Source organism: Galeopterus variegatus, unplaced genomic scaffold (genome assembly GCF_000696425.1).
Source record: "Galeopterus variegatus unplaced genomic scaffold, G_variegatus-3.0.2 Scaffold222, whole genome shotgun sequence".
Classification (NCBI taxonomy): Eukaryota; Metazoa; Chordata; class Mammalia; order Dermoptera; family Cynocephalidae; genus Galeopterus; species Galeopterus variegatus.
Genome location: NW_007726333.1, coordinates 662,087 through 689,242, shown reverse-complemented (window position 1 = coordinate 689,242; position 27,156 = coordinate 662,087). Strand labels below are relative to the sequence as shown.

Below are 27,156 nucleotides of genomic sequence, written 5' to 3'. Positions count from 1 at the left end.
GAGGAACTTCCAAACCTTTTTCCATAAAGGCTGCACCATTTTGCAGTCCAACCAACAATTTGTGAGAGTTCCTTTTTCTCCACAACCTCGCGAGCATTTATCATTCAGAGACTTTTGGATTTTAGCCGGCCTCACTGGGGTGAGATGGTATCTCAGTGTGGTTTTGATTTGCATTTCCCGGATGCTGAGTGATGTTGAGCATTTTTTCATATGTCTGTTGGCCATTTGTATATCTTCCTTAGAGAAATGTCTATTTAGCTCTTTTGCCCATTTTTTAATTGGATTACTTGTTTTTTTCTTGTAAAGTTGTTTGAGTTCCTTGTATATTCTGGATATTAATCCTTTGTTGGTCGTATATTTAAGCATAACATTCTTACCTTTGCAGAATTAAAGATAAGTGAACATTTGTTTTGGGATTTGATAATTGGGATAATTTATTCACATAGTCAAGGACAATAAGGCGAGAGTATTAGTTAATAAGGAGAATTCTTAAGTTACCATCTGAATGACATTTGAGCAAACAAATATTTTATGGGCTAGCCATCTTCCCCTTCTCCCAATCATTGTTTTTAGAACTATTTCATTGTGATTTCATGATTTAGTTTAATGGAATTAAATCATCTATTTTAGAACTACAGGAAAAATGTTAGAAGGTAATTGGCAACTGGAAAAAATTGCAATGTATTTAATAGACAAAAGATAAATATCATTGGTCACCTAAGAACTATGTTGTTATCTAATATTTTGGCCCAGTGATTCCCCTGTTTGTATCAAATGCTAATTATAGGTATGAATGCTGCAAGTAGTTTTGATTTCCTTATAACTTTTCCTGTTATAAGACTGAAATAGCTTTAGCAGAGTTGGTTGATGTAAAAATTGCATCTGAAACTTGTTGACAACTGGTTTGCAGTTTTGAAGAAATATATAAATTGGCCAATAGCTTTGCAGGATTAAATGTTATCTTTAAAATATGTGGGCTGGTTGGTATTTCCCAGCTCTCAACCAGCTTATACCTATAGATCATTCAGGAAAGCTGTTAGGCAAGAAATAGGATCCACTGGGCAGAATCTTAATAGTTGTGGCAGCAGGAGGACTATTCTGAGTTTTTCTTGCTTATAGGTAATTAATCAAATATTTCACATTAGATAGTTGGAATTATCCTGCTGCAGTGACTCCTGGAATTAGAAACTTTAAGGGCCTTGCAAGGACTGTGTCTGAGTGAAGGAGCAATGAACTGGCAATGGGGATTTGGACTTCCAAGTTCCCGATTGTATAGACTATACTTCAGGTCAAAGTAACCTTGAAACTGTACTTATCGCTACTCCTAACATTTGAGCCCTTAACTGACTATTGGGAGTTAAAGAGATTTAGTGAGTATTTTTCTTTAGTCAAAGAGTTGATTATAGGAAATTTGTACTACATTTTTTAGTTGTTTTAGCTGATTTCCATTATTAGCAATAACTTAATAGCTTTGGCTATTTTTTAAAAAGTGCCTGGAAGTCTTTTTCAAATCAAGGAATCAGATGTTAATTCTCACATTTCTGGGCAAGGCTGTTTTTGGCATATTTACTATTGCCTGGTTTGTGATTGAGGGGGAAACTGTACTAAAGAGAGTGTGTAAGTGGAGAGTGGGAAACATTAGACTGTGAAGGTAGTTCTTGAAATTGGAGATGAGACCTCATTCTCTCCTAATATATAAGCATTGCCCGAGAGACAGTGACTTAAGTCCAAATAACCATAAGGTTTATGAGATAGTGGTTCTCAAGAGTTTCAGTTACAAGAGTTCCTTATTAACATAGTAAAAAGTTTCAGTGGTGCTGGTAACACCATGGTTATGTGTTTGGATCCCTGTACTGGCCAGCTGCCAAAATAAAACAAAGCAAAAAACAAACAAACCGTAATAAAAAGTTTTGTTTTTAGTATCCATTAATTAATGAAATAAATGACAGAAAACCTCCATAAACTCAGTACATTTTGAAGTAAATTTATACTATTTATTCTTTACATCTTCTTATAATCCTTCTCTGCAGTTCTATGGCTTATAGAATAAAATAAAACTCTTTATTAGCTTTCAAGGCCCTATGAGACCTGACTCCTTCCCACCTCTGCAATCTCTTTCTCCTGTCCTTTTTCATCTTGCTCTCTGTATGCTTTAGCCACACAGGCCTCCTTTCTAATCATTGAACAGATCAAGCTCATTCCAAACTCTGGAACTTTGTATTTGTTTTTTCTTTACTTAGAACGCTCTTCTGCATGATCATTGCAATTCAGAAGACAGCGGTTGGATCCCACTGTCATGCAGTCCTCAGCTGAGAGAGAACTTACAGACCACCCAATCTTGCTTTCCCCATTACTTGAAATAGCACTACTGCCACTTGCATATGGCAACCACAATGTAGAATATACTTATTAAGTTTTTAAGAAAACTAATACGGGTTTGCCTATTAACAGTAAATAATGCTGTCTCTCTTGCTTGAGAAGTAGGTGTATATTTCTTTATACTCACCCTAGAATTGCCCATTCTTTCCTAAGATTGTGTAGAAAGATGATTTCTATCAAGTATTCTTTGTATCTGTTCAGGAACTTTTTCTGCAATAAGTAAGTGGGGAAGTGGACTTTCCAACTCACTTTTCTCAAATTGAAAGTTTGGAAGAACTGTTGCTAATCCTGGCACCAAATTATCTAGGGAATATTATATTACCTAATGAAATTTTTAAGGAAAGAAAAAATTATCATGTTGGTTTCACGATTTATAAACTAAGTCACTCTAAATTCTTAGGCCATTAGAAAAATAATCTAGGGGCCGGCCGGGCGGCGCGCGGGATAGTGCGCCGCTTGGGAAGCACGGCGGGGCTCCCGCCCGAGGGTTCGGATCCCACATACAGACCGGTTCCCGCTCGCTGGCTGAGCGAGGCGCGGGAGCAACACCGAGGCTTGCAATCCCGTTGCCGGTCCCCGGTCCGGTACGGGGGCAACACTGAGGGTTGCGATCCGTTGCCGGACACGGAAAAAAGAAAAAAGAAAAAAAAAAAAAAAGAAAAAGAAAAATAATCTAGGGGCCGGCCGGGCGGCGCGCGGGATAGTGCGCCGCTTGGGAAGCACGGCGGGGCTCCCGCCCGAGGGTTCGGATCCCACATACAGACCGGTTCCCGCTCGCTGGCTGAGCGAGGCGCGGGAGCAACACCGAGGCTTGCAATCCCGTTGCCGGTCCCCGGTCCGGTACGGGGGCAACACTGAGGGTTGCGATCCGTTGCCGGACACGGAAAAAAGACAAAAGACAAAAAAAAAAAAAAAAAGAAAAAGAAAAATAATCTATATCTAGTAATGTGCTGAAGCCAAGTTGTACTGGCTCATGTTTGATCGGCTTGTTAAATTTTGAGGAAATTTGCAAGCAGGTTGACTTCCCATTAGCTTCAAATTGGCTTGAAATGGTGGGAGTATTTACACCATAGAAATTGGCAAATGCTACAAACCAGGGCTTACCCACCAAATCCCACCAGACAATTTGCCAGCACACCATTATGTATAGCTAATACTTCAGAGGCTGACAATTTAATGACTACAAAGCAATGGGGCTATCTCCAAATTGGTGTTTGGATTTAAAAAGCTATTTTGGGTATGAAAGAAAAAGGTTTTTAAAAATAGATTATTTGTACATACAGGCAGATAGGAAGAATAAAAAGGAATTAAGATCTTTGTATTTGCTCCTTTTACCTCCCAGGTCAGGCTGCTGAATTCTTGCCAAATGTTGTTAAAATATGTATTTTGGGTTAGGACAGATAGCCACCTTCTGGTACTTGTGATACCAGCTTTCCCCTGCTCTCATACTGATAAACCAGCTTTATGATTTTACATGTAGCATCATATCTTAGTTACAGTGAGTGTCTTAGACTGTTTCTTCAGGAAAAGAAAAAGATTCAAAGAGTTAGCTGGAGGCCCTGATTAATTATTGTCTATAATGTTGGAGCAAGTGGGGACAAATGATAGTTGACCTAAGGTACCCAGCACTCAGTGGGAAAGGCCTTAAAGGAAAATTACATGAAGAGGCAGGGCTTTGAGTGTTACTCACTGACAGGAACATCTTTGATTTGCTCTACACAGAGGTACAAGATTTCTGTCTTGCTGTGAGGTCAGAGACAGATTATTTGTGACATTTAAAGACAAAAATGTTATTTGACAGTACCTGTATGAAGGGATTAATAAGACATAAGTCGTATATTGAACACTTTGTTTTTAAGTGACATAAGGGCATATACAAAAGCCTCCTGTTTGTTTCTTCCAAAACCTGAGATTAAATGTCCTCCATCTAAAATGAAATTTGAGAAGCAAGAGCATGCTGAAATCCCTTTCTTCCCCTCTCGCACTTTGTGATAAACACTTGGAAAATTTGGATAATTCTAAAGGACTGTGTTACAGCTCATTATTTCATCTTTTCTGATGTCTTTATAAAACAGATTAATAGTACTGTTTATGAGAAGAGAGAAAGTCACTTTCTTCGGTCATCTTTGGATGGAGCTGATTTTTTTTTTCTTGGAAGAGGGCTTTATTTCTAATCGTACTGCATTTCTAGGACTTGGATCTTTAATGGAGAACTATTAATATTTCCCAAAGGATAAGATACCATCTGTAGCTAAACAAGTTGGCATTCTGGATTGATAACATCCTGTTTTTATTATGTTAGAAACTATAAACCCATTGGATGGCCTCATTCTCTTATCCAAATAAAATAAAGGAATTTTTAGTAGTGAGAGAATGTAATACAATTTGACTAAAATTAATTTCCTGAAGCTCAAATAAGCTCTGGTATTTGGAAAAATAATCCTATAACAATAGATCTCTGGAGTCAATGTGATGGTGCCATTGGTGATCTTGAGGACAGGAGTAGTGAAGATAACTAGAAAGGAGATCTCATGAAAATCATGGTTGGAGGCATGTTTTGCATCTTGTGTTGAAGACTCTAGAGAAACAACTCTTTGCTTAAAGACAAAGTTTTGGTAAGCAGGAATTAAAACAGACAAACAAACAAAAAAAAGCAGATAACATGCAGGTAAACATCCCCATCAAGCTGAAATTGAAGTTCCACAAACAGGATTTTTTAAGTAAAGACTATTCTTAAGTTCTTAATGGCTGGTCATCCATCACCATCATCTCTTCATTAAATGGAAACTCCTGCCGTTAGTACCGTATTTAAATACAAGTCATGCAAAAGAGAATCTACTGAAAAGAGCAATATTGAATATGCCAATAATAGAGTCAAGCAGTATTAAATATCTAGTCATTAATTAAATGAACAATAGATTGTTATTTTTATTTTTCCTCACAGTATGGTTACTTTTCATTATTTACATTTAATATTAAAGATTTTTTAATATGAAAAGTATGCAAATTCTGGAAAATTTTATAAATACAGAAAAGTAGAAAAAGAGTATAATTCTGTTACCAAAGGCAACTGGTGTCAACACTTTATTTCTTTCTGATATTGTTTCAAATCAAAATTGCATAGTCTACTACTCTCTCTTTTATTACTGTTACTGCAGTTAATACTACTACACCTTTATAACCCATCATTTACTGATAATAACATTATTTTGTCACCAGTCTTCACATATAAATCTGTGAGGTAAGTATTTTTTTAAAAACCATTTTACAGATGATGAAATGGAAATTCAGAAAAGACAGCCTGCTCAAAATTTTATAGGTGATTGGGCTAAGATAGGGACCTAGACATATGTAACTTCAAAGCTGATTTTTACATTTCATTACACACATATTACTTTCTTACCTTAAAAACAATTTTGTATCCTGCTTTTTCACTTAAAAATTGTGTAAGAATTTCCCTGATGCCATTAACACTCTTTAAAAACAATTTTAATTGTAGTGTAATATTTCCTTATAGAAATATTCTTCATAGTAATGAATGTTCAATTGTTTTAATTTTTTCTGGATACATTTTTACTGCTTAGAACCAAATCATTATAAAACATAATGTGTGAAGGCTAGGCCAGATAGACTGCTAAAAGCCACCCAGGTATCGGGAGAGAGGGCTAATGCTTTATTCAGTATTCACTACCACAGATCATTTCCCTGAAAGCCACTTGCTAAGCTAATATGGACAAAGGCCAGCTTGTGTTCGAATTTTTTTAAATGAAGATTTTTAATGTAATGTTTCAAATGCATTGCGTTTTCACTGTGTTGCTAAGGTCTTTACTTTCTTCTTATCCTGTTTCTGACTTTGCTCACGGTACTCTGATTGTCCTTCTCCTGACAAAATATTTCTTAGTGTCTCTTCCACTTTGATTTTTATATCCTTAAAAAGTCCATAATATTATCACCATTTTTTAAGTTCTGCAAAACTTCCCTGTTAACCACTGAATGCCAATTACAGAATTTGTAAATGTCTTTCCTACTGACTACCTATACGTAATCCCGTATTCAAATCATGTTGCGTTTCAAACATCTTGTTCAATCGACTTTTATCTGCCTGGTTATCTCAATTTAAGCAGCTTGAAGAAATAAATGTTCTTTAAAGAAACATGAGATGTGGGTAAAGAACTGTCACATTTCTACCAGTTGCTTCAAACAGCTAATTAGGAATCCAATTTTTACCCAAAATATTTCTTGAGCACCTATTCTATGATTGGCATGGTAGTAGACACTGGGCATACAGTAGAGAACAAATTAAAACTGATGCCTGCCCATGTGGAGCATAAAGTCTAGTGGAAGAGGCACACAAAAATAAACAGATTGTGCTGTTTTCTGTAATTGTGTTTAGGACAGTACATGCCTGATGTTCTTTTATATTACATAAGCATACTAATAATAGTGCTTGTACTATAATTTTTTGTGTGTTTTATTCATATTTACTCTTAAACTAAATTACAGACTTCAATTTAAAAAGTTCATTTATTGGTTTTCCTGTAATGTTTGCGATTAAAATATTTTTTAAAAGACAATGAAATTGTATGATTTTTTATTTGTTTGTTTGCTGGCCATTTATTCCTTAAATGATAGTTTACTTAAAGGAAAAATTTTCAGTGTCTTTTTTGCTGCTGTGGAATTACTTTGTTCTCAGGTCTTTCAGAAAATTATTGGATTCCTAACAAGAAAATGCATTTATTGTGTGCCAGAGCATTGTACAGCTCTGCTAAAGCTCACAAACTATGAAAGAGCTTGTCAGACGTGCCAGTAAATCTTCCCTTTCTTGCCATAGGTCCAAGGATCTTATAAAGGAAGCTATCCTTGACAATGACTTTATGAAGAACTTGGAGCTGTCCCAGATCCAGGAGATTGTGGATTGTATGTACCCAGTGGAATATGGCAAAGACAGTTGCATCATCAAGGAAGGAGATGTGGGGTCACTGGTGTATGTCATGGAAGGTACGGTTTGTAACCCTGATCCTCTGACATTCAAATATTCCCTTTTCATCTTATCAGCCTACACACAGATGGCAGTGTATTACATGGGACAATTCCATTTTTCCTCCTTTTGTTGAAAAAGTTAGATAAGAGGTGAAATATTACTTAGAAACAGTGGTTGCCTAATTATATGAAGTGTTTGTGTTTAGAATATTAATATGAGAATACAATATTTTTTCAGACATGGGGAAAGAAGATAATGTAAAAAAAAAAGAAATGCTATTTAGTACACTGAATAAGACCACAAACTATCAGATCATTGAGCAAGCTCACAGAGATTTAACAGAAGCTTAAGATTATTAGAAGTATTTTTGGTCAGATAATCAAAGTGTTTTCAACTCTACTCTTAATATATGACTAACTTTCCTAATTTGATGGTTCTGTGAAAAGAAAATGTTCTCATTTTTATATGTGTATGATAGAGGCAAATCATAAAAATTGGATGGCATATTAGCTGCCTAATTTATGAGTGATAGCTTGTCTCATAAATCTTGCACAAACCAAGAGAGAAATGGCTTTGGAAAAAACTGAGGCATGCACTGTGTAAATATGTTTTATGCCTAGGTAAATTTTCATAATGTGAGTTTCTAACTTGGTATTTAGAATGGCATGTTTTTCTTTTGTGGGAAGAAAGAAGCCTGAAGTAATGACTGAATCAGCTGCAAGGAAAGTGAGTTCAGAAATGTCTATGATATAAAATAGTATATGAAAGTCACAGTTGGTTTATTAGAAGCAATTAGTGTTTTACCCAAAGCATTCGTTTCGGTGTCCTATAACTGTCACGTTTATAGGTAGGTCATTAAGAGAAGGGGTATATTTGGGAAAATCACGTAATTTCTCTGAGTTTTACCTACTCAATTTTTAAAAAAAGATATTATTTCTTTCTGCCAGGGCTCTGAACTGGTGATGATTCCCCCAGGGACATTTGGCAATATCTGAAGACATTTTTGGTTGTCACAATTGTGGTAGCGGGGTGGGGGAGGCTATTGGCTTCCAGCAGGTAGAGGCCAGGGTTGCTACTTAACAAGGTAGGTGCCCAGAATAAAGAATCATCTGGCCCAAAATGTAATTAGTGCTAACATTGAAAATGTAATTAGTGCTTTCTACCTTCCTTACAGGATTGTTATGAAGTTAAAATGAAATAATTTGTATGAATGAATTTGTATAAACATTGCAAGTAAAAAACATTACAAGTAAAAATGTAATGTATAAAACATTACAAAGTAATAAATATTATCTATTAAATACTTCACAGTATATAAGAAATATTCTTTCTGCATTCATCTTTCATCTTTTAATTTTTCTTTGTGGTCTTTTTGGACACCGACCAGGGCTTTTTCTTTCTAAGTAGTAATTTCTATCATTTTTTCCTTTATAGTTTTCACCTTTTGTGTCAACATCATAAAGTTCTTCCCAGGGCCAAAAGGATATAAATATTCAGCTAGACTTTCTTCTGGCAAAACCAAAACACAATAAACACAAATACAAATAAAATATACTTGGCAGAGAATTGCAGGGATGAGAGATGAATTTATAGGGCAAAGATGTATGCAGGTACTGAGCAAGATGAATAAGAAAAATGGAAGAAATATATAGAGGTCAAGTATAGAATATAAAAATAGAGGCACCATGTTAAAAATTACTAACCATTAGACACCATGTTTTTAAAGCATTTCTAAGATTATATCAGTGGCTTCATATGATTTGGTTTTTCAGATATTATATTTGCAGGCATTTGTTTAAAAACGTAGCTGTTGTATAAAACAAGGTATACTTTTACTTCAGCTGTTTTCAAATGCTAATTACTGATATTTCATTCAAGAAACCAGAATTTCGAAAACCTGTGGGTTGTTTTCCTTCATCTTGAATAAATAGATTTCCAAACAACCTTGTAAAGTTTTCTTTAAAAAATATCTTTTTATCCATGTTATCACTGTTTTCTGGGATTAACTCCAAGTTTTCTACAGTATTAGAAAAAGCTTGGAAATAATAGGTGACTCTTGTAGAGTGTTTAGAACAATGCCCAACACAGAGTATGCTTTTTTGAAACACTTTCCATGTATAAAATTTATTTAATCCTCAAAACAATGCTGTGAAGAAAAGGCTAATATTTATTATCTCCTCTTATAGATGAGGAGACTGAGGCTCAATGAGGATGAGTAATTTGTCCAGGTCTTCCAACTAGTTTATAGTAGAGTCAAATTTGTACCCTGGCAATCTGGATTCAGAGCTCAAGCTCTTAACTATGGGGCTAAGTCAGGGTTCTCCAGAGAAACAGAAAAATGACATGTGTATGTATATACAGAAAGAAAGAGATTTATCTTAAGGAATTGGCTCACGTGATTGTGGAGGCTGGCAAGTCGAAAATCTGCAGGGTAAAGCCAGCAGGTTGGAGACCCGGGGGAGAGTTGATGCTGCAGTTCAAGGCCAAAGGCTGTCTGCTGGTGGAATTTTCTCTTCCTCGGGAAGGTCAATCTTTTTCCTATTAAGGCCTTCAACTGATTGGATGAGTCCCACCCACATGATTGGAAGGTAATCAGCTTTACTCAAAGTCTATGGATTTAAATGTTAATCTCATCTAAAAAAATACCTTCAGAGAAACATCTAGAATAATGTTTGGCAATGTTAATCCTAAAGCTGTCATTAGAACAGTTGCAATACACTTGCACTTAAAGTTATTTTTGCACTTCCTTCTAGAACCAAGTTTATAATATTAATTACCCCATAAATATGTATAATCAAAAATAAATGTAAAAATATTTTAAAATATATGAGTGAGCTTATGTACTGCTTATATAAAAACAAAACAAAACATCTGTTTATAAAAGGTTATCATAAACAAGGAAAATCTTGAAATACTAAATGTGAATACTAAAATATATTTCCATTATGGAGGCAATGGCAAAGACAGGGAACTGAGATGTTTAGGTTGCGCATGGGGTATCATGTTCATTTCAGAGTGCCAGGCTTCCAAAAGGACTTCAATATACTTGAACAAGTTAAGGAAGCATAACATATATTTAAAAGTATTGATAACGTTTTATGTGTGGATGTAAGTTTAAGGAGCAAAGGATAACTGTTTTTAAATGCTGAAAACACTGTCACATAAAAAAGGAATTATTCTGCATGAATCTAGATGATCAAAGAAGTAATGCAAGTTACAGGAAAGTCTGAATTGGGTCAGGATGAGGATCAATATTCTGCTAATTATATTGTTCCACAAGTGAAATGAGCAGCCTGATGTGATGGCATCTAGGAGGCATTAAACAGCAACAGCTTGGCATCTGCTTAGAGAAATTTTGTGTGGGTGGAGGACTCTTTATGGGTTGAACCCAAACACTGCTCCTATCCCTACGCAAACTCCAAGATTCTGAGTCTGTGGGTCTGTGAACTAATGTTCCGTAAATTAGCTTATAAAAACCCAGACCTCAAGAGATTTCCTCTCAAACCTGCCCTCACATGCACAATGTACATTGTAGTTTTGAACTTTTTATAAATCTAGTAATTCTGCATGTATTCTTCTGCTGCTTAATTTTTTGTTTACTATTATGTTTCATTGCATATGTGTTATGTTTATATGTATTTATTTATCTTTTCAGCTATTGATGATATTTGAGTTGTTTCCAGTTATTTTGCTCTTCCAAATGGTGCTTGTATAAACAGTGTTAACTATGTTTCCTGATAAACATGTTCGGTAATTTCTCTAGTGTAGATATCTAGAAGTGGAATTACGGGATTATATGGTATGTGAGTCTTCAAATTTGTTAAATAATGCACACTTTTTTCCAAAGTGGTTTTACCTGATTATACCTGATTGTAACTTATGCCTAAGTTTTCTGATTTTTCCTCATGTTTGCAGAAATTTATATTAACAGACATTTAAATGTTATCACTCAGCTTATTCACCTACCCCTATTTTCTGTCAAAAGATGACTTGTGATTATTTCCAAACAAGGATGTATGTATTATGTACCATTACATAATACATACATAATTTACATTTAATATTGTAATGGTATGTACCATTAGAAAGTAATGACATTTGTTATACAAGTCAAGAAAAATTAACCAGGTGTTTTTGATAAGGACCATCATTATTGAAAAACTGACATATTTTGAAGGGAAGTGTTAGTAATTATTTGGGTACTAAGTCACTGTGTGATTTTGTAAAATATAGTCTTATCACATTGTGGTTATACTAATGTAGAGTTTTCCATTTTCTTTTAAAATTATTACTGGTGGAATTGAATTTATTACATTAGAAAGTGAAATAGTATGGCTTTTCTTACTTTGGAAAACTCTGGGAAACTAAAATAATTAAAATTGCTGTGATTTTAAAAAATTGAAACATAATTGATTGTACACCTTGGTGAGGTACAGAGTTGAATATTAATGCCTGAGTACAATGTATGATGATCAAATCATTATAACCAGCATATTCATCATTACAAAATGTGATCATTCTTTGTATCCATTGACCAATTTCTCATGACTCTTCTCTCTCTCCCCCTTTCCCATCTCTAGTAACCACAGTTCTGTTCTCTCCTTCTGAGAGTTTGATGTATTATTATGATTGTTTCTTTCTTTCTTTCTTATCCATTTATTTATTTTTTAGCTCCCACTTATGAGTGAGGACATGTGATATTTTCTCTTTCTGGCTTATTTCACTTAACATAATCTTCTCCAAGCTCATCCATGCTGCTACCAATGGCAGAATTTCATTCTTCTTAATGGCAGAGTAGTATTCCATCCTGTATATATACCACATTTTCCTTATCCAGTCATCCACTGATGGACATTTAGGTTAGATCCATATATTCATCATAGTAAATAGAGCTGCAGTAAACATGGGAGTGCAGGTATCCTTTTGACATGATGATTTCTATTCCTTTGGGTATATACCCAGCAGTGGGATTGCTAGATCATATGGCAGTTCTATCTGTAGTTGTTTGCAGAACCTCCATATTCTTTTCCATAATGGCTGCACTTATTTAAAGTCCTGACAACAGTGTAGTAGGGCTCCCTGTTCTCTGCATCCTTGCCAGCATTTGTTATTCTCTGTATTTTTGATAATAGCCAGACTAACTGGGGAAAGATGATTTCTTAATGTGGTTTTGATTTGTTTCCCTGATGATTAGTGATGTTGAGTATTTTTTCATGTGTCTGTTGGCCATTTGTATGTCTTCCTTTGAAAAATGTCTATTCATCTCCTTTGCCCATTGTTTAATTGGATTATTTACTTATTTATTTATTTTTACTGTTAAGTTGTTTGCATTCCTTGTATATTCTGGATATTAATCTCTTGTTGGTTGTATAGTTTGGAAATATTTTCTCCAATACTGCAGGTTGTCTTTTTACTCTGTTAATTTTTTCTTTTGCTGTGCAGAAGCTTTTTAGTTTGATATAATCCTGTTTGTTTATTTTTTCTTTTATTGCCTGTGCTTTTGAGGTCTTATTCATGAAGTCTTTGCCCTGTCCTATATCCTAAATTGTTTCCCCTATGTTATCTTCTATGAGTTTTACAGCTTCGGGTCTTGTACTTAAGTCTTTAACCTATTTTGAGTTGATTTTGGTATATGGCAAAAGGTATGGATCTAGTTTCATTTTTCTATATATGGATATCCAGTTTTCCCAGCACCATTTATTGAAGAGGCAGTCTTTTCCCCAATGTATGTTCTTTGTGCCTTTGCTAAAGATCAATTGGCTGTAAGTATGTGGATTGATTTCTGGGTTCTCTATTCTGTTCCATTGGTCTGAGTGCCAGTTTTTATGCCAGTACCATGATATTTTGGTTACTATAGCTTTGTAGTATAACTTGAAGTCAGGTAATGTTATGCCTCTGGCTTTATTTATTTTTTTTTTGGCTCAGGATTGCTTTGGCTATTCAGGGTCTTTTGTGGTTCAATATGAATGTTAGGATTTTTTTTTTCTATTTTTGTGAAGAATGTCATTGGTATTTTGATGGGGATTGCATTGAATCTGTAGATCTCTTTGAGTATTATGAACATTTTCACAACATTAACTATTCCAATCTATGAACATGGAATGTCTTTCCATCTTTTGGTGTCCTCTTTAATTTCTTTCTTTTTTTTTTAAAAGATGGCCGGTAAGGGAATCTTAACCCTTGACTTGGTGTTGTCAGCACCACGCTCAGCCAGTGAGCGAACCGGCCATCCCTATATGGGATCCGAACCCGGGGCCTTGGTGTTATCAGCACCGCACTCTCCCGAGTGAGCCACGGGCCGGCCCAGTCCTCTTTAATTTCTTTCAGCAGTGTTTTGTAGTTCTCATTGTGAAGATCTTTCCCCTCCTTGGTTAAATTTATTCCTGTTTTTTTTCTTTTCTTTTCTTTTTTTTTTTTAACCTATTGTTAATAGGCTTGCTTTCTTGATTTCTTTTTCTGATAATTTATTGTTGGTATATAAAAATGCTACTGATTTTTGTATATTGATTTTGTATCCTGCACCTTTACTGATTTTGTTTATCAGCTCTGAGTTTTTTAGTAGAGTCTCTAGGCTTTTTTATATATAGGATCATGTCATTTGCAAACAAGGACAGTTTGGCTTTGTCTTTACCAATTTGGATGCCCTTTCTTTGTCTTGCCTGATTGCTCTGGCTAGTACTTCCAATACTATGTTAAATAGGAGGATGAGAGTGGGCATCCTATCTTCTTTATGTTCTTAAAGGATTCAGGATGATGTTGCCAGTGGGTTTGTCATATATGGCTTTTATTGTTTCAAAATATTTGCCTTCTATTCCTAATTTGTTGAGAGTCTTTATTATGAAATGATATTGAATTTTGTCAGTTGCCTTTTCTGTGTCTATTGAGATAATCATATGGTTTTTCTCCTTGGTTTTATTGATATGGTGTGTCACATTTTTTGATTTGCATATGTTGAGCCATCCTTGCATCCTTGGGATGAATTCCACTAGATCATGGTGTATAATCTTTTTGGTGGGCTGTTGTATTCTATTTACTAATATTTTGTTGAGGATTTTTGTATCTATGTTCATCAAGGATATTGAACTTTAGTTTTCTTTTTTTGTTTGTTATATCTTTGTTTGATTTTGGTAACAGGGTGGTGTTGGGCTCATAGAATGACTTTGGGAAAATGGCCTTTTCAGTTTGTTCGAATCATTTGAAAAGAATTGGTATAATTCTTTTTTAAATGTTTGGTACAATGTGGCTTTTTTAAAAGTGATAATTGGGAAACCATTTTTTGTTTTCTTTTTGAAGAATCAATCTGACACTGGTAAGACAGATCATGGGTCATGTTAAGTAGGTATATGTATGTATAAGGTATATGTATTATATGTATGTATGGTTTTTTTAACTATTACTTCAAACCATTAAAGATTTTATATTCAGGCCGGCCCCATGGCTCACTCGGGAGAGTGTGGCACTGATAGCGCCGAGGCCGTGGGTTTGGATCCTATATAGGGATGGCTGGTGTGCTCACTGGCTGAGCATGGTGCAGACGACACCAAGCCGAGAGTTGCGATCCCCTTACCGGTCAAAAAAAAAAAAAAAGATTTTATATTCATGCTCATTCATTTTGCTAAAATATTGATCTCTATTCTTCATTTTTAGATAATGCCAAATTTCAAAGTTTAAAAATATATTTGTTGGTGAAAATTAAAAACAAAAACAGCATACCTAAAAAAATAAGAAGAAAATGTGCATTAGTACCATCCTGGCAGTAGTGTGATAGCATGTTGCATTCTTGCTAGTGAGCAGGAAATTTGAAACTTACTTCAGTCATTATTACCTAGAAAGTGTAGAATAGTTTGCATGCTGAACATTTAACAGGATTCTACAATCGTTGTGGGTTCATAGATTTATTTCTTCAGGGATTTAACAAGATTTCCAATGATTTTTGTTGGGGGGCTGGATAGACTAATGCTTTTAATATCCATACGTTTAATGAGAAATCCTTGAATGATTTTTTGCATACTTTCCAAGGGCAGGACAGATAGGAGCTACTTCTCAGCACAGTGAAGCTTCCTAGTATGACTACCATGAAAACAGCCCATCACAGCCCCACCACAGAGAACATCAGAATTGATCTCATTGGAATCAATTCTTATTGGAATTCTCCCATAACTCCTCACTTGTGAAACACAGTCTATCATGCACATACTTTATCTGAATTTAACTATCATAGCTTTGGAAGAATGCAGTCTGAGTCAAATCTTTATATTTAGGCTCTTCTATAAACTCTTTATGATAAAACAAAAATATTTTTGTACTAAAGCTCTGTAAGTAGTACACATAGATTAGAATTATATAGGTGACTTAAAATGGTGTTAAACCAATTCCTGAGAATTTACATTTCATGCATATTTAAAATATTAAGTAATTATTATTGAGTATATTTACATTAATAATTTATTTAGTACCCTTTTTCTCTCCCTAATGTGTCTGTTCAATTTTACTGAAGTGGATTGTTGTCTTTGTGTCACAAAACCACCGTATAGTTATTAAAAAGAATATGTGTGAACAAATGCTCTTAAAACCAAACATAACTTTTAAAAAATTTGATGGCTAGAAGAACATATTCAATGTTACATTTTATATTTGGCTCATATTTATAGGACATCATTTTATATTACTATTCTATTACATTGCATTTTATATTCTTTTAGAATATTTAATAACTTCAGCAACATTATTAATATAGATTTATATTAAAGATAAAGCCGTTTAAAAAATATTTGTAATAATTTGCTCCAGCATTTTCATTGAAAAGATTTTTATTGACTCCCCCTGTTGGAAATATGCACATATGCACATATTTATACTTTGTATCCCTATATGTGCATATGAATTTACATGAAATTACTCTTCCTAGAGTTTATATTATATTTCAGGTGATGGTGGGGTGGTGGTGTATTATATAGAGGATGTTATCTATGGTTAATTTAAAATTTACAATAAAAACAGAAAATTAATAACAATAATCATAAGTATTGATGATAAGGCTCTCAAGTGAATTAAAAATTAGTCTTAAAGGAAAAACACTTAATTTATAGGTTTTTGAGCATCATTTTGTGTGCCGTCCTCTTGAAAGAAAATTGAGATGACTTGTATGGACAGTTTTGAAATTTCTTTTCATTTAATCTTCCGAACTTAAATTATTTATTTATTACATCAATTCTACAGTTCAAAGGCACAAATAGGAAATATGTTTTGGAAGATTTTTCTTGGTGTTGATTATTAATTTATATATACAAAGCAGGCACTACTAAACTACCATTCTTTCCTCTCTTTTTATATGTCGTGTTTCTACAAAGTAGAAAGGATGTTAGAGATAAAGCAGAGTGTGGATTTAACTAAGTGTAGTCCATGAATATTTGAAATTCTGTGTATATTTCTCAACGATTGAGAATAGCAAAGAAAGTATTTAATGGACTTATTTTTTTGCAATATAGCGCTTCTTTATTAGGATTCATTTATTAATTCACTTGAATATTTATTCATTTCTACATTCAAGTAATTTCTGCTTGGCCCTGACTGTGTCTCAGTGGACACTGAGGATGTAATAGTGAACAAGAGTTTCTTCCCTTCTAGAGTTAACATTCTGGTGGTGGTCATAGGGGAAAAAGACAAAAATATGAACGGAAATAAGCAAAATACTTTCAGATAGTATATGTGCTACAAATAGATGAAATAAATCAGGGTGGTGAAAGATCTTCACAGAGGTGGGTCTGGCAATTATTGTGTGGGTCAGGGAGGCACCCCTGGGAGAGTAACATTTGAGTTGAGACCTGAATGACAAGAAGGAGCCAGATAAACAGAAGTGCATTTAGAGGATTCCAGATGAAGAAAACAGCAAGTAGAGAGGCTATTAGGTGGGGAAAAGCTTGGCCTTTGAAAAGAGATAGAAAACATGAGTTGAGGTTGGAAGAGGCAAGTTGTCATGTAGGGCTCTGTAAGTAATTTGCTTTTTGATTCTAAGGGAGTTAGGGAGCATCGGACTATAGGTTGAGATGGAACTTGATCTAACTTATGTTTTATGAGTAGAAAAATGGATTGCACTAATAATTATAGGTTGAAAATCACAGTGGATTGTGGAAGGGTGTGGGAAACAGTGATACCAGTTGGGAGGCTATAGCAATAATACAAGAAAAATATAATGGTGGCTTGGGCTAAGATGGCAGCATGGGAGACGAGAAAAGTATGGTATAATTTGGCAGCTCATGGACTAGATCTGGTTGTGAGAGAAAGAGAAATTAGGAATGACTTGTATGTTTTTATGTAAATGGAGAGGATGGTGGAGTCCTTTTTGAGATGGGGAAAAATGAGGTGATTTTGTGTTTCAAAAGATAAGTCAGGAGCTCTGTCTGACAATGGGAGTTAAGATACTTGTTAGACATCATGTTGGAAATGTCAAATAAGTGGCTGTGGCTATACATGTCTGGAAGCTCATGTAATAGGTCACGGTGTTAAGGTAGAAGCATTCTGTTGACTGAACCAGGCATACAGGGAAGACTGATGAAAGTAATACTGTTGTAATTAAAGTAGTTGCATTGATGCAGCAAATTAAATGGGTATATGTGGACATTTTAACAGATTTCATAGATATAGATATTCATAATTTTTTTTTAATTCTCCATGAGAAATCTTTGCAGTAAACTGAAAATTCTTTCCGGTTTTATGCAGACTAATATCCTTAAAGCATCAGTTATCAAAGTGTGGTCTGGAGACCATTTTAGGAGCTCCTTGAGATCAGAAGTATTTTTATAACAACACTAGCATGTTATTTGTCTTCTTCTGTTTCATTCTTTCATGAATGTGTGGTAGAGTTTTCTACAGGCCACATGGGGTATGATATTGCAGCAGATTGATGCAGAAGCAAAGAATACAGCTGTCTTTTAAGCCAGACATTGATTAGATTTCCCCAAAGTGTAAAACCATGGTATACTTCTTATTAAATTTTTTTTAAATACAAATTTTCATAAAATGTATTATTTAACACGTTAATAGGGTTTTTATTGTTATTTTCAAGTGAATAAAAAATTAAAACATTTTTTCAGTTTTAAAATCTAATAAAGTAACATCAATAGAATTAACCCACATAAGAAAAGGCTTTCTGAGGTTTTTAATAGCGTAAAGAGGTCTGGAGACTAAACGTTTGAGAACTACTGCCTTAAGCCAGTGTCCTGAAGACTAACATGGCCAGATGGAAATTTGTTTCAGGAAAGAAACTGGGATTAGTTTAAAGTGTGACATAATTAGATATTGATGCCCCTTGTCCAAACACACATACCTAAAGCTATGATACCAGACTTGATATCTGGTCTTTTAAATAAAGTCTTGGTAAGTTAGAAGCAGAAAAATTTCTGTAAAGGCTGGCATTTAAATCTAGTGCAAATAGCCAGTACAGATCAACAATGGGCAAGTAACTTCCATTGAAGTGCTTATTTTTTCTGTTAATTACATTACATTTTGCAGTTTGAAAAGTATCCTTGATGCATTTTGTGGGTTTTGTTTGCACACTTTCTAATGTTCAAGATTTGGGAATTGAATTGGGCTCCCCAGTGATTACCCTGAATTAGTGCAGTAGGGCACTGACAGTTTTTGTGTGTGTGATTAGACTTTAATCATAGTATCACAGTTCTAAAGGAATAAAGGAACCAAATGTTCTTTGAATCCAGTCAGCATTTTGGTGGGAGGAAATGGTTTTATACTTTGTCTATTTCTCACTTTAAAAAACTTGTACGGAATGGCCAGTTAGCTCAGTTTGTTAGCATGCAGTATTAACACCAAGATCAAGGTCAAGGGTTCAGATCCCTGGACCGGCCAGCTGCCAAAAACAAAAACAAAAACAGCAAAACTCCTAGAAGACATAACATTTTATTTTTTGATAGCTCAGTACAGTAACTCATCTAATACCATAAGTGCTTTCAAATTAAATAAGAGAATACATTATTTTGCACATGGTCCCAGTGTAGTACTCTCAATGCATATATAAACCTAAATTGTCAGCTAGCTATTGAATGTCTCTTTGAATGTCTCTTTTTAAATTCTTATTGCTAAGTATATGTTTGAAATTGCTACACGTTTCTCTTGTGATGCATTTTGCTAAGAGCTTTTTCATTTGCTAGTACATTTGCTTGTTTTTGATATTTTACCAATATAATATTAAGCATTTGGGGAATAAATTTTTTAAAAAGTGTTGCTTTCATTTATTGTAATTGGGAAGACAACTTTCTTCTTTCTTCTCCCAAAGGCAACTCTTATGAGATAAGTAACAATGGAAGATAAAAGAGTTACTGCAGTGTGAAAACACATGACATTATATAGTGATAAGAAATTAATTTTAGGGTTTGCTTTTTATGCAGGTTATATATAGTTCAGTATTTTCTGCAACAGTACGTTTTGTTTCCTGTGCTTACAAAACACAGCTTTTTCCTGACATAACTAGACTGCTGAATTAGGTTTCTGTCTCTTGTCTCTATGTGTTTTATATTATAAACTTTAGCCAATTAATCTCAGTTGTCTTGTAGAGAAATGGCCACAGGACTAAGCCATAAATCCTGGGAGTTTAATCCAGATCCATCCATTGAGCAGCTGTGAGACCAGATTGAAATTATTGAAAAAATCCTCTTTGCATTTTATGTAGTTTATTCTACAACTTTATAGATGACACCTCCTTTTCTCTCTAACATTTGCTCACACTAGAAATTCAGGAGTTAATCCGGAATCTGTTGATCACAAATCTTATTCACTCTATCAGCCTATCACTATCATGTGTCCTGTCTGCTTCTGCTTTAATTCAGCCCTCATAGAGTCATGCCTGAATTCCCCCACAATTCCTATAGGTCTTCCTGTTCCAAGGCTTATTCCGCTTTCACACATTCTTACAGGACCATGGGCGACATCTCGTGTTCATGTCATCCTACTGCTTAACTTTTTCCAGTGCCTTCTTATAGTAAATATCCAAACTCCATAGGATATAAGGCTCTATAGCGAGTTGAAGAGAGCTGGGTTTTCAAACTTGGCAGATGTGAACTTGAATACTGACTCTGCCACGTAGGTAATCTTGACGAAGTTCTCTAATCTTTTCAAGTCATTGTTACCTCATTTGTCAAATACTATACTATACTTCAAACTTCAAGTCCTGCATCAGGCATGTGGGAATAGCCATCACACATTGATCTGCCCTGATATCCTGCTAGATTCTGCACTCACCAGTCCGTGGCTCTGGCTCAACCTCCTCAAATGCTTGCCATCTCTATTACTCTGTACATGTTTTCCTCTGCTTGGATTCCGTGCATGAAAAATTACTGTTTTTCAGAGTCAATGTAGAAGTTGGCTCTGCTAAGACGCCTTCTACATCCCAGCTGGGCTGGACTGTTCTCTGAAGTTCCGAACATCCTCTATGCCCCTCTCTATAAGCTTATTGTTCAAACTGTTTTATTTATCCAGGAATAATTACTCATTCAGGAAATACTAATTTTGCATATATTATGTGCCAGGCATTGTTTTAAGTGTTTGGGTTATAGCAGAGATCAAAGATTACAAAGTTTTTATTAACATGGTACTTATATCCTAACAGTGAGATACATAACAAGCAAACAAATATTTATAATGTATGTGTGTGTGTGTGTGTGTGTGTATTTAACCAGGTAGTGACAAGTGCTATGAAAACCAAAGCATGATAAGGGGATAGAGACTGACATGCAGGATGGGGAAGGGATCGTTGTTTTGCAAGGTGTCAGGGAAGGCCTCTCTAAGTTGAATATTGACGGAAATGTGAATGAGATGACAATGGGCAGTGCAAATATCTGGGAGGAAGAGCATTTTAGGCAGAGGGAATAAAAGTGTGCAAATCCCTGTGACAGGAGACAGGGATGTGTTTGACATGTTCAAAGAGCAGCACAGAATCTAGCTGGAGTGGAGTGTGGTTGTGGGGTGGAGGGGAGGTGGGGATTGGGTAACAAAGCTAATGATATAACAGAGCTCCAATGGCATTGTAGGCCATGCTAAAGACTTTTAAAATTTAAACATCAAGGTGGGAATCTATAGGAAGTTTTGAGCAGAAGAGCAGTGTGCTCTAATTATGACTAATAAGGGACTTTCTTGCAGCTATGAAAAATAAATCTCTGGTACCCAGGAGGGAAGCAAGAGATATCAGCTGCAAAGCTATTGAAATAGTCAAAGAGGGAGATAATGAAGACTTGGACTAAGGTGGTAAAAGGGGGAGGTGGTAAGAAATGGTCAAATGTAGGAATTATTTAGAAAGTTCAGCTGATAGTATTTGCTAATGGATTGGATTAGAAATGGTATGTGAGATAGAGAGGAGTGAAGGATGACTCCAAGTTTTTGCACTGAACAATTGGAATAATAGAGTTGCCTTTTACAGAAACTGTTAAGACTAATTGAGGAGTAAGACTGTCAGGGAATATCTGGTGTACAGCAATTGCTTATTTATCATGTCAGGGATTGATTAAATTGTAATAACAAAGAGCCCTCAGAATATAGTTGTTCAAATAAGATACTCATATAAGTTTACTTCTCTTTCATGTAATGTCCTAGAGGCTAGTGGAGGAGGCTGGTGGAGCAGCTCTACTCCAGGTGGTCATTCAGGCACCCAGGCTTCTTCCATCTCGTTGCTCCAGCATCACCCAGGTGTTGTTTTTTGTATACATGGTTGAAGCTGGGTCACTACCTAGTCAATGTTCTATCCTGTGGGAGGGGGAGAAAGAGAAATGGCTGGGCAGTTAGCTTCATGCTCAAAGTTGCACACTCCATCTTCTCGCATCCTCTTGTCCAGTATTTAACTACAGAAGACTAGAAAAAGTAATCTCTCAAAAGCAACCATCTGTCCAGTTAAAAAACCAGTGGGGTGGTCCCTTACTAAATGAAGAAGGAGAGAATGGAAGTTAGGGGACACTATGCAGTATTTGCCTCTCTCTCATGAGTAACTTAAGGTCAGAAACTACTATGTTCTTTCTAACCGCAGTACAACACATGTTCACTATATGATGGTTTCCTTAATAATAAGTTAATTATATGGAACAGAAGTTATTTTGTTCTTGATATTGTGCTTCCTCCTATGAACTTTTAAATTAATTTTTAACTCCTTTTTCATATTTCAGACTATAATTTTAACCTATCCTTATCACTAATGGAGAATAACTGCAGTATTTCAATTATTTTTGTCAGTGTCTTACATTTACTTATTCTCCAGGATAAACAAGTCGTGATGAGGTATTGTTTATGATTTTTTAAAGAGTATTTACCTTACATACTTGCTTCCAAATAACAGTTCTAGAAATAATACTCAGTGAACAGAGAATGAGTCACTTCCGTATAGTAAAATCGTATCACCTGTTCCAAACTGCATCATTTTCCATACCTCACGTAACACTTCACTTAAGCTGAAGGCTGCTCCTGTCTTCTTAGTACTACTTAGCTTAAAGGTTAGAGAAAATGTAATTGGGCTTAAACATTTTTTATAAAGGGATCATAAACCACATAACATTTAAAGATTATGTTTTGGAATAAGAAATCTAATCTGGAGATAAAATTTAATAAGAAAACAAATTGGTATGACAAAGTATTTTACAATCAGGCAACTGAGAGATGACTTGTAGAATGATATGTCTCATTTGGAAAGCTTGGATTTGGGATATCAGTATGAAATAAAAGTAATTTCTTTTTGTCTTTTTTTTTTTTTACTGACCGGCAACGGGATCGCAACCCTCGGTGTTGCGCCTGCACCGTGCTCAGCCAGTGAGCGGGAACCGGTCTCCACATGGGATCCGAACCCTCGGCGGGAGTGCCGTCGCACTCCCAAGCAGCGCACTCTCCAGTGCGCCACCGGGCCGGCCCTAAATAAAAGTAATTTCTATTTCTTTACAATATGCCATTTTAAAAATTGGCCCTATCTTCTTTCCAAGATTGGTTGATCTATCTATGAGGGTACTTTAAAAAGTTCATGGAAAGATTATGTTTTCTTTTAATTTTATTTCTCTATGAACATTTTGAAGTACCCTGCCTGTCTATCTATCCATCATTTATGTACATGTATGTATTTCATTAGGCCATCCTATTTGTAGAAAACCACACACTATTTTCCAAACACCCTCAGAGGGAATGCTTGAATTCTTGTTTACTTATTTGCACATTTTCAAGCCTAGGTCTATATACCAAATATATATTCTTAATTTATTAATAAAATTTTGTAACAAAGATTAAATGAAGAAATGGATATTGAAGAAACTTTCTTTTTTTTTTTTTTTTGTCTTTTATCTTTTTCCGTGTCCGGCAACGGATCACAACCCTCAGTGTTGCCCCCGTACCGGACCGGGGACCGGCAACGGGATTGCAACCCTCGGTGCTGCTCCCGCGCCTCGCTCAGCCAGTGAGTGGGAACCGGGCCGTACGTGGGATCCGACCCCTCGGGCGGGAGCGCCGCCACGCTTCCCAAGTGGCGCACTATCCAGTGCACCACCGGGCCGGCCCCTGAAGAAACTTTCTTAGTCTATCATATTCTATGTAGGCAGAAGCCTCGTTAATGTTCCCTAAAGCCTAGCCCTGAGCCAGTACATAGTAGGTGTTTCATTCATTTAACAAATAACTATTAATTGAATCTTGCTTAAATCCTATCCTTCCTGACCACAAAACTTTAGTTTATTACAAAGAATCCATACACACACCCACACATGCAAAAATACCACATACACAGACACACAGAGACACACACAGAAAACTATGCTAAATTCCCTTCAAATCTTGAATTATCTTCTTGCAGATAATTATAATTGATAATAAACCATAGATAGCTTTTGAGAAATTTCAAGCAGATGGTTAAGCATCTAGTTAATTCTGAAACTTATCTACCTGTTTTCCCTCTAGATGAAACTTTTATTCATTTATTCATTTAATTTTTAAAATCTCCCACACTTAGTCTTTTAAGCTTTCTAAAACCTCTGTTGAAATTTAATTAACCAAAGCTTTAAAAAATTGTTTGCTTGATCTAACATAATATCATTTGGACTGTGCAAACTTTATATTAAGATCATTAGAGTTGAGCAATGAGTGTGTGTGTGTATATATTCTCAACTTTTTAAAGACAGTGAGTGAGAGATTTACAAAACTGTTTGTAAGTCTTCCATCAACTTTGCCCTAAGGAAATCAAAGAAAATTTTAAAAAGTTTGAGTGAAAATGTTTAGCTTTCTGTATCTTATAATGCTTTGTCTGTAACTAAAATGAAACTTAGTTTATTAAGCTTTATCTTGCATGACAAATGTATTTCTTTGATTCTTTATAGCAAATATAGTCTTTTCTAAAAATACCCAGCCATATCACAGAATTACTGGATTTAAAAGTACCGAAAAAAATGATCAAGTCTTCCTTGAGGCTTGATTAGATGAGCTATATAAAATCAAGTTGCATGTCCTAAACATTTTGAGAGAACTGAATTTCATAAAACCTTTTACTACTGAGAATGTTTTTCCTTATGCTTAAACTAATGCAACCTGAAACTCTGTTTTTAAAGTAAATGTTTATTTTTTATCGTTAAAAAATGGAGAGCTAGTTATCAACTTCTGTTCAATTATTCTTGTTCCCAAGACTGAGGGAGAAAGAAGTACCCTTCAAGTATGTTTTTGACTTGGAGAGGCAGTAAGTATACTAGTCAGAAATAGATTGTTTTTCTTTTTAAAATTAATTTATTATCTTAATTAATTAATTTTTAAATTGACATGTATTGTACATACATATGGAGTACAGGATTATATTTCAGTAATGTTTACAATGTGAGATGATCAAATTAAGGTAATTAGCATACCCATCTACTTATGATTTCCTTGTGATGAGATAATTTGAGCTCCTCTCTTCTAGCCATTTGAAAACATCTAATCAATTATTGTTAATTATAAATGCCTAACACTACTGTACACCACTGGAACTTATTTTTCCTATCTAGCTATAATTTTTGTCCGTTAACTTACCTCTTCCTCTCTCCCTTCCCCTTCCTTTTCAAGCCTCTAGTAACCACAATTCTACTTTCTACTTCTATAAGCTCAACTTTTTTTTTAGCTCTCACCTGAGTGAGAACATATAGTATTTATCATTCTGTGCCTGACATTTCACTTAACATAATGTCTGCTAGGCTCATCTATGTTGCCACAAGTGAAAGGATTTCATTCTTTTTTATGGCTGAGTAGTATTCCATATACTACATTTTCTTCATTCATCTATCAGTGAACAGCTAGGTTGATTCCATATCTTGACTGTTATGAATAATGCTGCAAATAAACATGGCAGTGCAGATATCTTTTTGGTAGGCTAATTTCCTTTCCTTTGGATAAATACCTCGCTGTGGGATTGCGGGATCTTATGTAGTTCTATTTTTAGTTTGTTGAGGGGCTTTCATACTGTTTTCCATAGTAAGTGTACTAATTTACATTTCAACCAACAGTGTATGAGTTCCTTTCTCCACATCCTCACTAGAATTTGTTATTTTTTGTCATTTTGATAATAGCCCTTCTAATCATGGTGAGATATTTCATTGTTTCTTTAATTTGCATTTCCTTGATGATTAGTGATGCTGAACACTTTTCATATATCTGTTGGCCATTTATATGCATTTTTTGAGAAATGTCTATTCAAGTCATTTATCCCTTTTTCTTTTTTTTTAATTGAATCATAATTGATTATACATATTTTTGGGATTCAATGTTCATTTATCCATTTTTAAATTGGATTATTTGTTTTTTTTTTCTGTTTGGTTTTTTAGGTTCCTTATATATTCTAGATATTAATTCCTTGTCAGATGGATAGTTTGTAATTGTTTTTCATTCCTCCGGTGCCTTTTCACTCTGTTGATTGCTTCCTTTGCTGTGCAGAAGCTTTTTAGTTTGATGTAGTCCCAATTGTGTATTTTTGTTTTTGTTGTCTGTGCTTTAGAAGTCTTCTCCATAAAATTTTTGCCCAGATTAATATCTTGGAGTGTTTCCCCTATGTTTTCTTCTAGTAGTTTTGTAGGTTCGTGTCTTACATTTAAGTCTTTAATCCATTTTAAAGGAGAACTAACACCAATTATTCTAAAACTATTACAAAAAATCAAAGAAGAGGAATTTCTTCCAAACTCATTCTATGAGGCCAGCATCACCCTGATACCAAAATCAGACAAGGACACAACAAAAAAAGAAAACTGCAGGCCAATATCCCTGATAAATATAGATGCAAAGATTCTCAACAAAATACTAGCAAACCAAATTGAACAGCTTATCAAAAACATCATACACCATGATCAAGTGAGATTTATCCCAGGGATGTAAGAATAGTTTCACATATGCAATTTTTTCCATCACATCAACAGAATGAAGCACAAAAACCATGTGATCATCTCAATAGACACAGATAAAGCATTTGATAAAATTCAATATCCCTTCATGATAAAGACTCTCAAGAAATTAGGGAAACTTTTCATAGAAGGAAAGTTTCTCAGCACAATAAAGGCCATATATATGAAACTCACAACTAACATCATACTGAATGGGGAAAATTCAAAAGCTTTTCCTCCAAGAACAGGAATAAAACAAGGATGCCCATTTTCACCACTCTTATTCAACATGGTACTGGAAATCCTACCAGAGCATTTAGGCAAGAGAAAGAAAGAAAGAACATTCAGATTGAAAAAGAGGATGTCAAATTTTCCCTGTTTGCAAATGATCTTATGTATAGAAAAACCTAAAGATTCCACCAAAATACTCTTAGAACT

The 27,156-nt window shown here is 34.9% G+C and overlaps 1 protein-coding gene across 1 annotated transcript in view; it reads left to right on the top strand.

Moving 5' to 3' along the window:
- LOC103585216 (cGMP-dependent protein kinase 1-like) overlaps positions 1-27,156 on the top strand; it is a 384,465-nt gene that overhangs the window by 72,673 nt on the left and 284,636 nt on the right. The window contains exon 2 of the mRNA XM_008566122.1: positions 7,211-7,377. Within this exon, the coding sequence (XP_008564344.1) occupies positions 7,211-7,377 (167 nt within the window). The remainder of the gene's footprint in view (positions 1-7,210; positions 7,378-27,156) is intronic.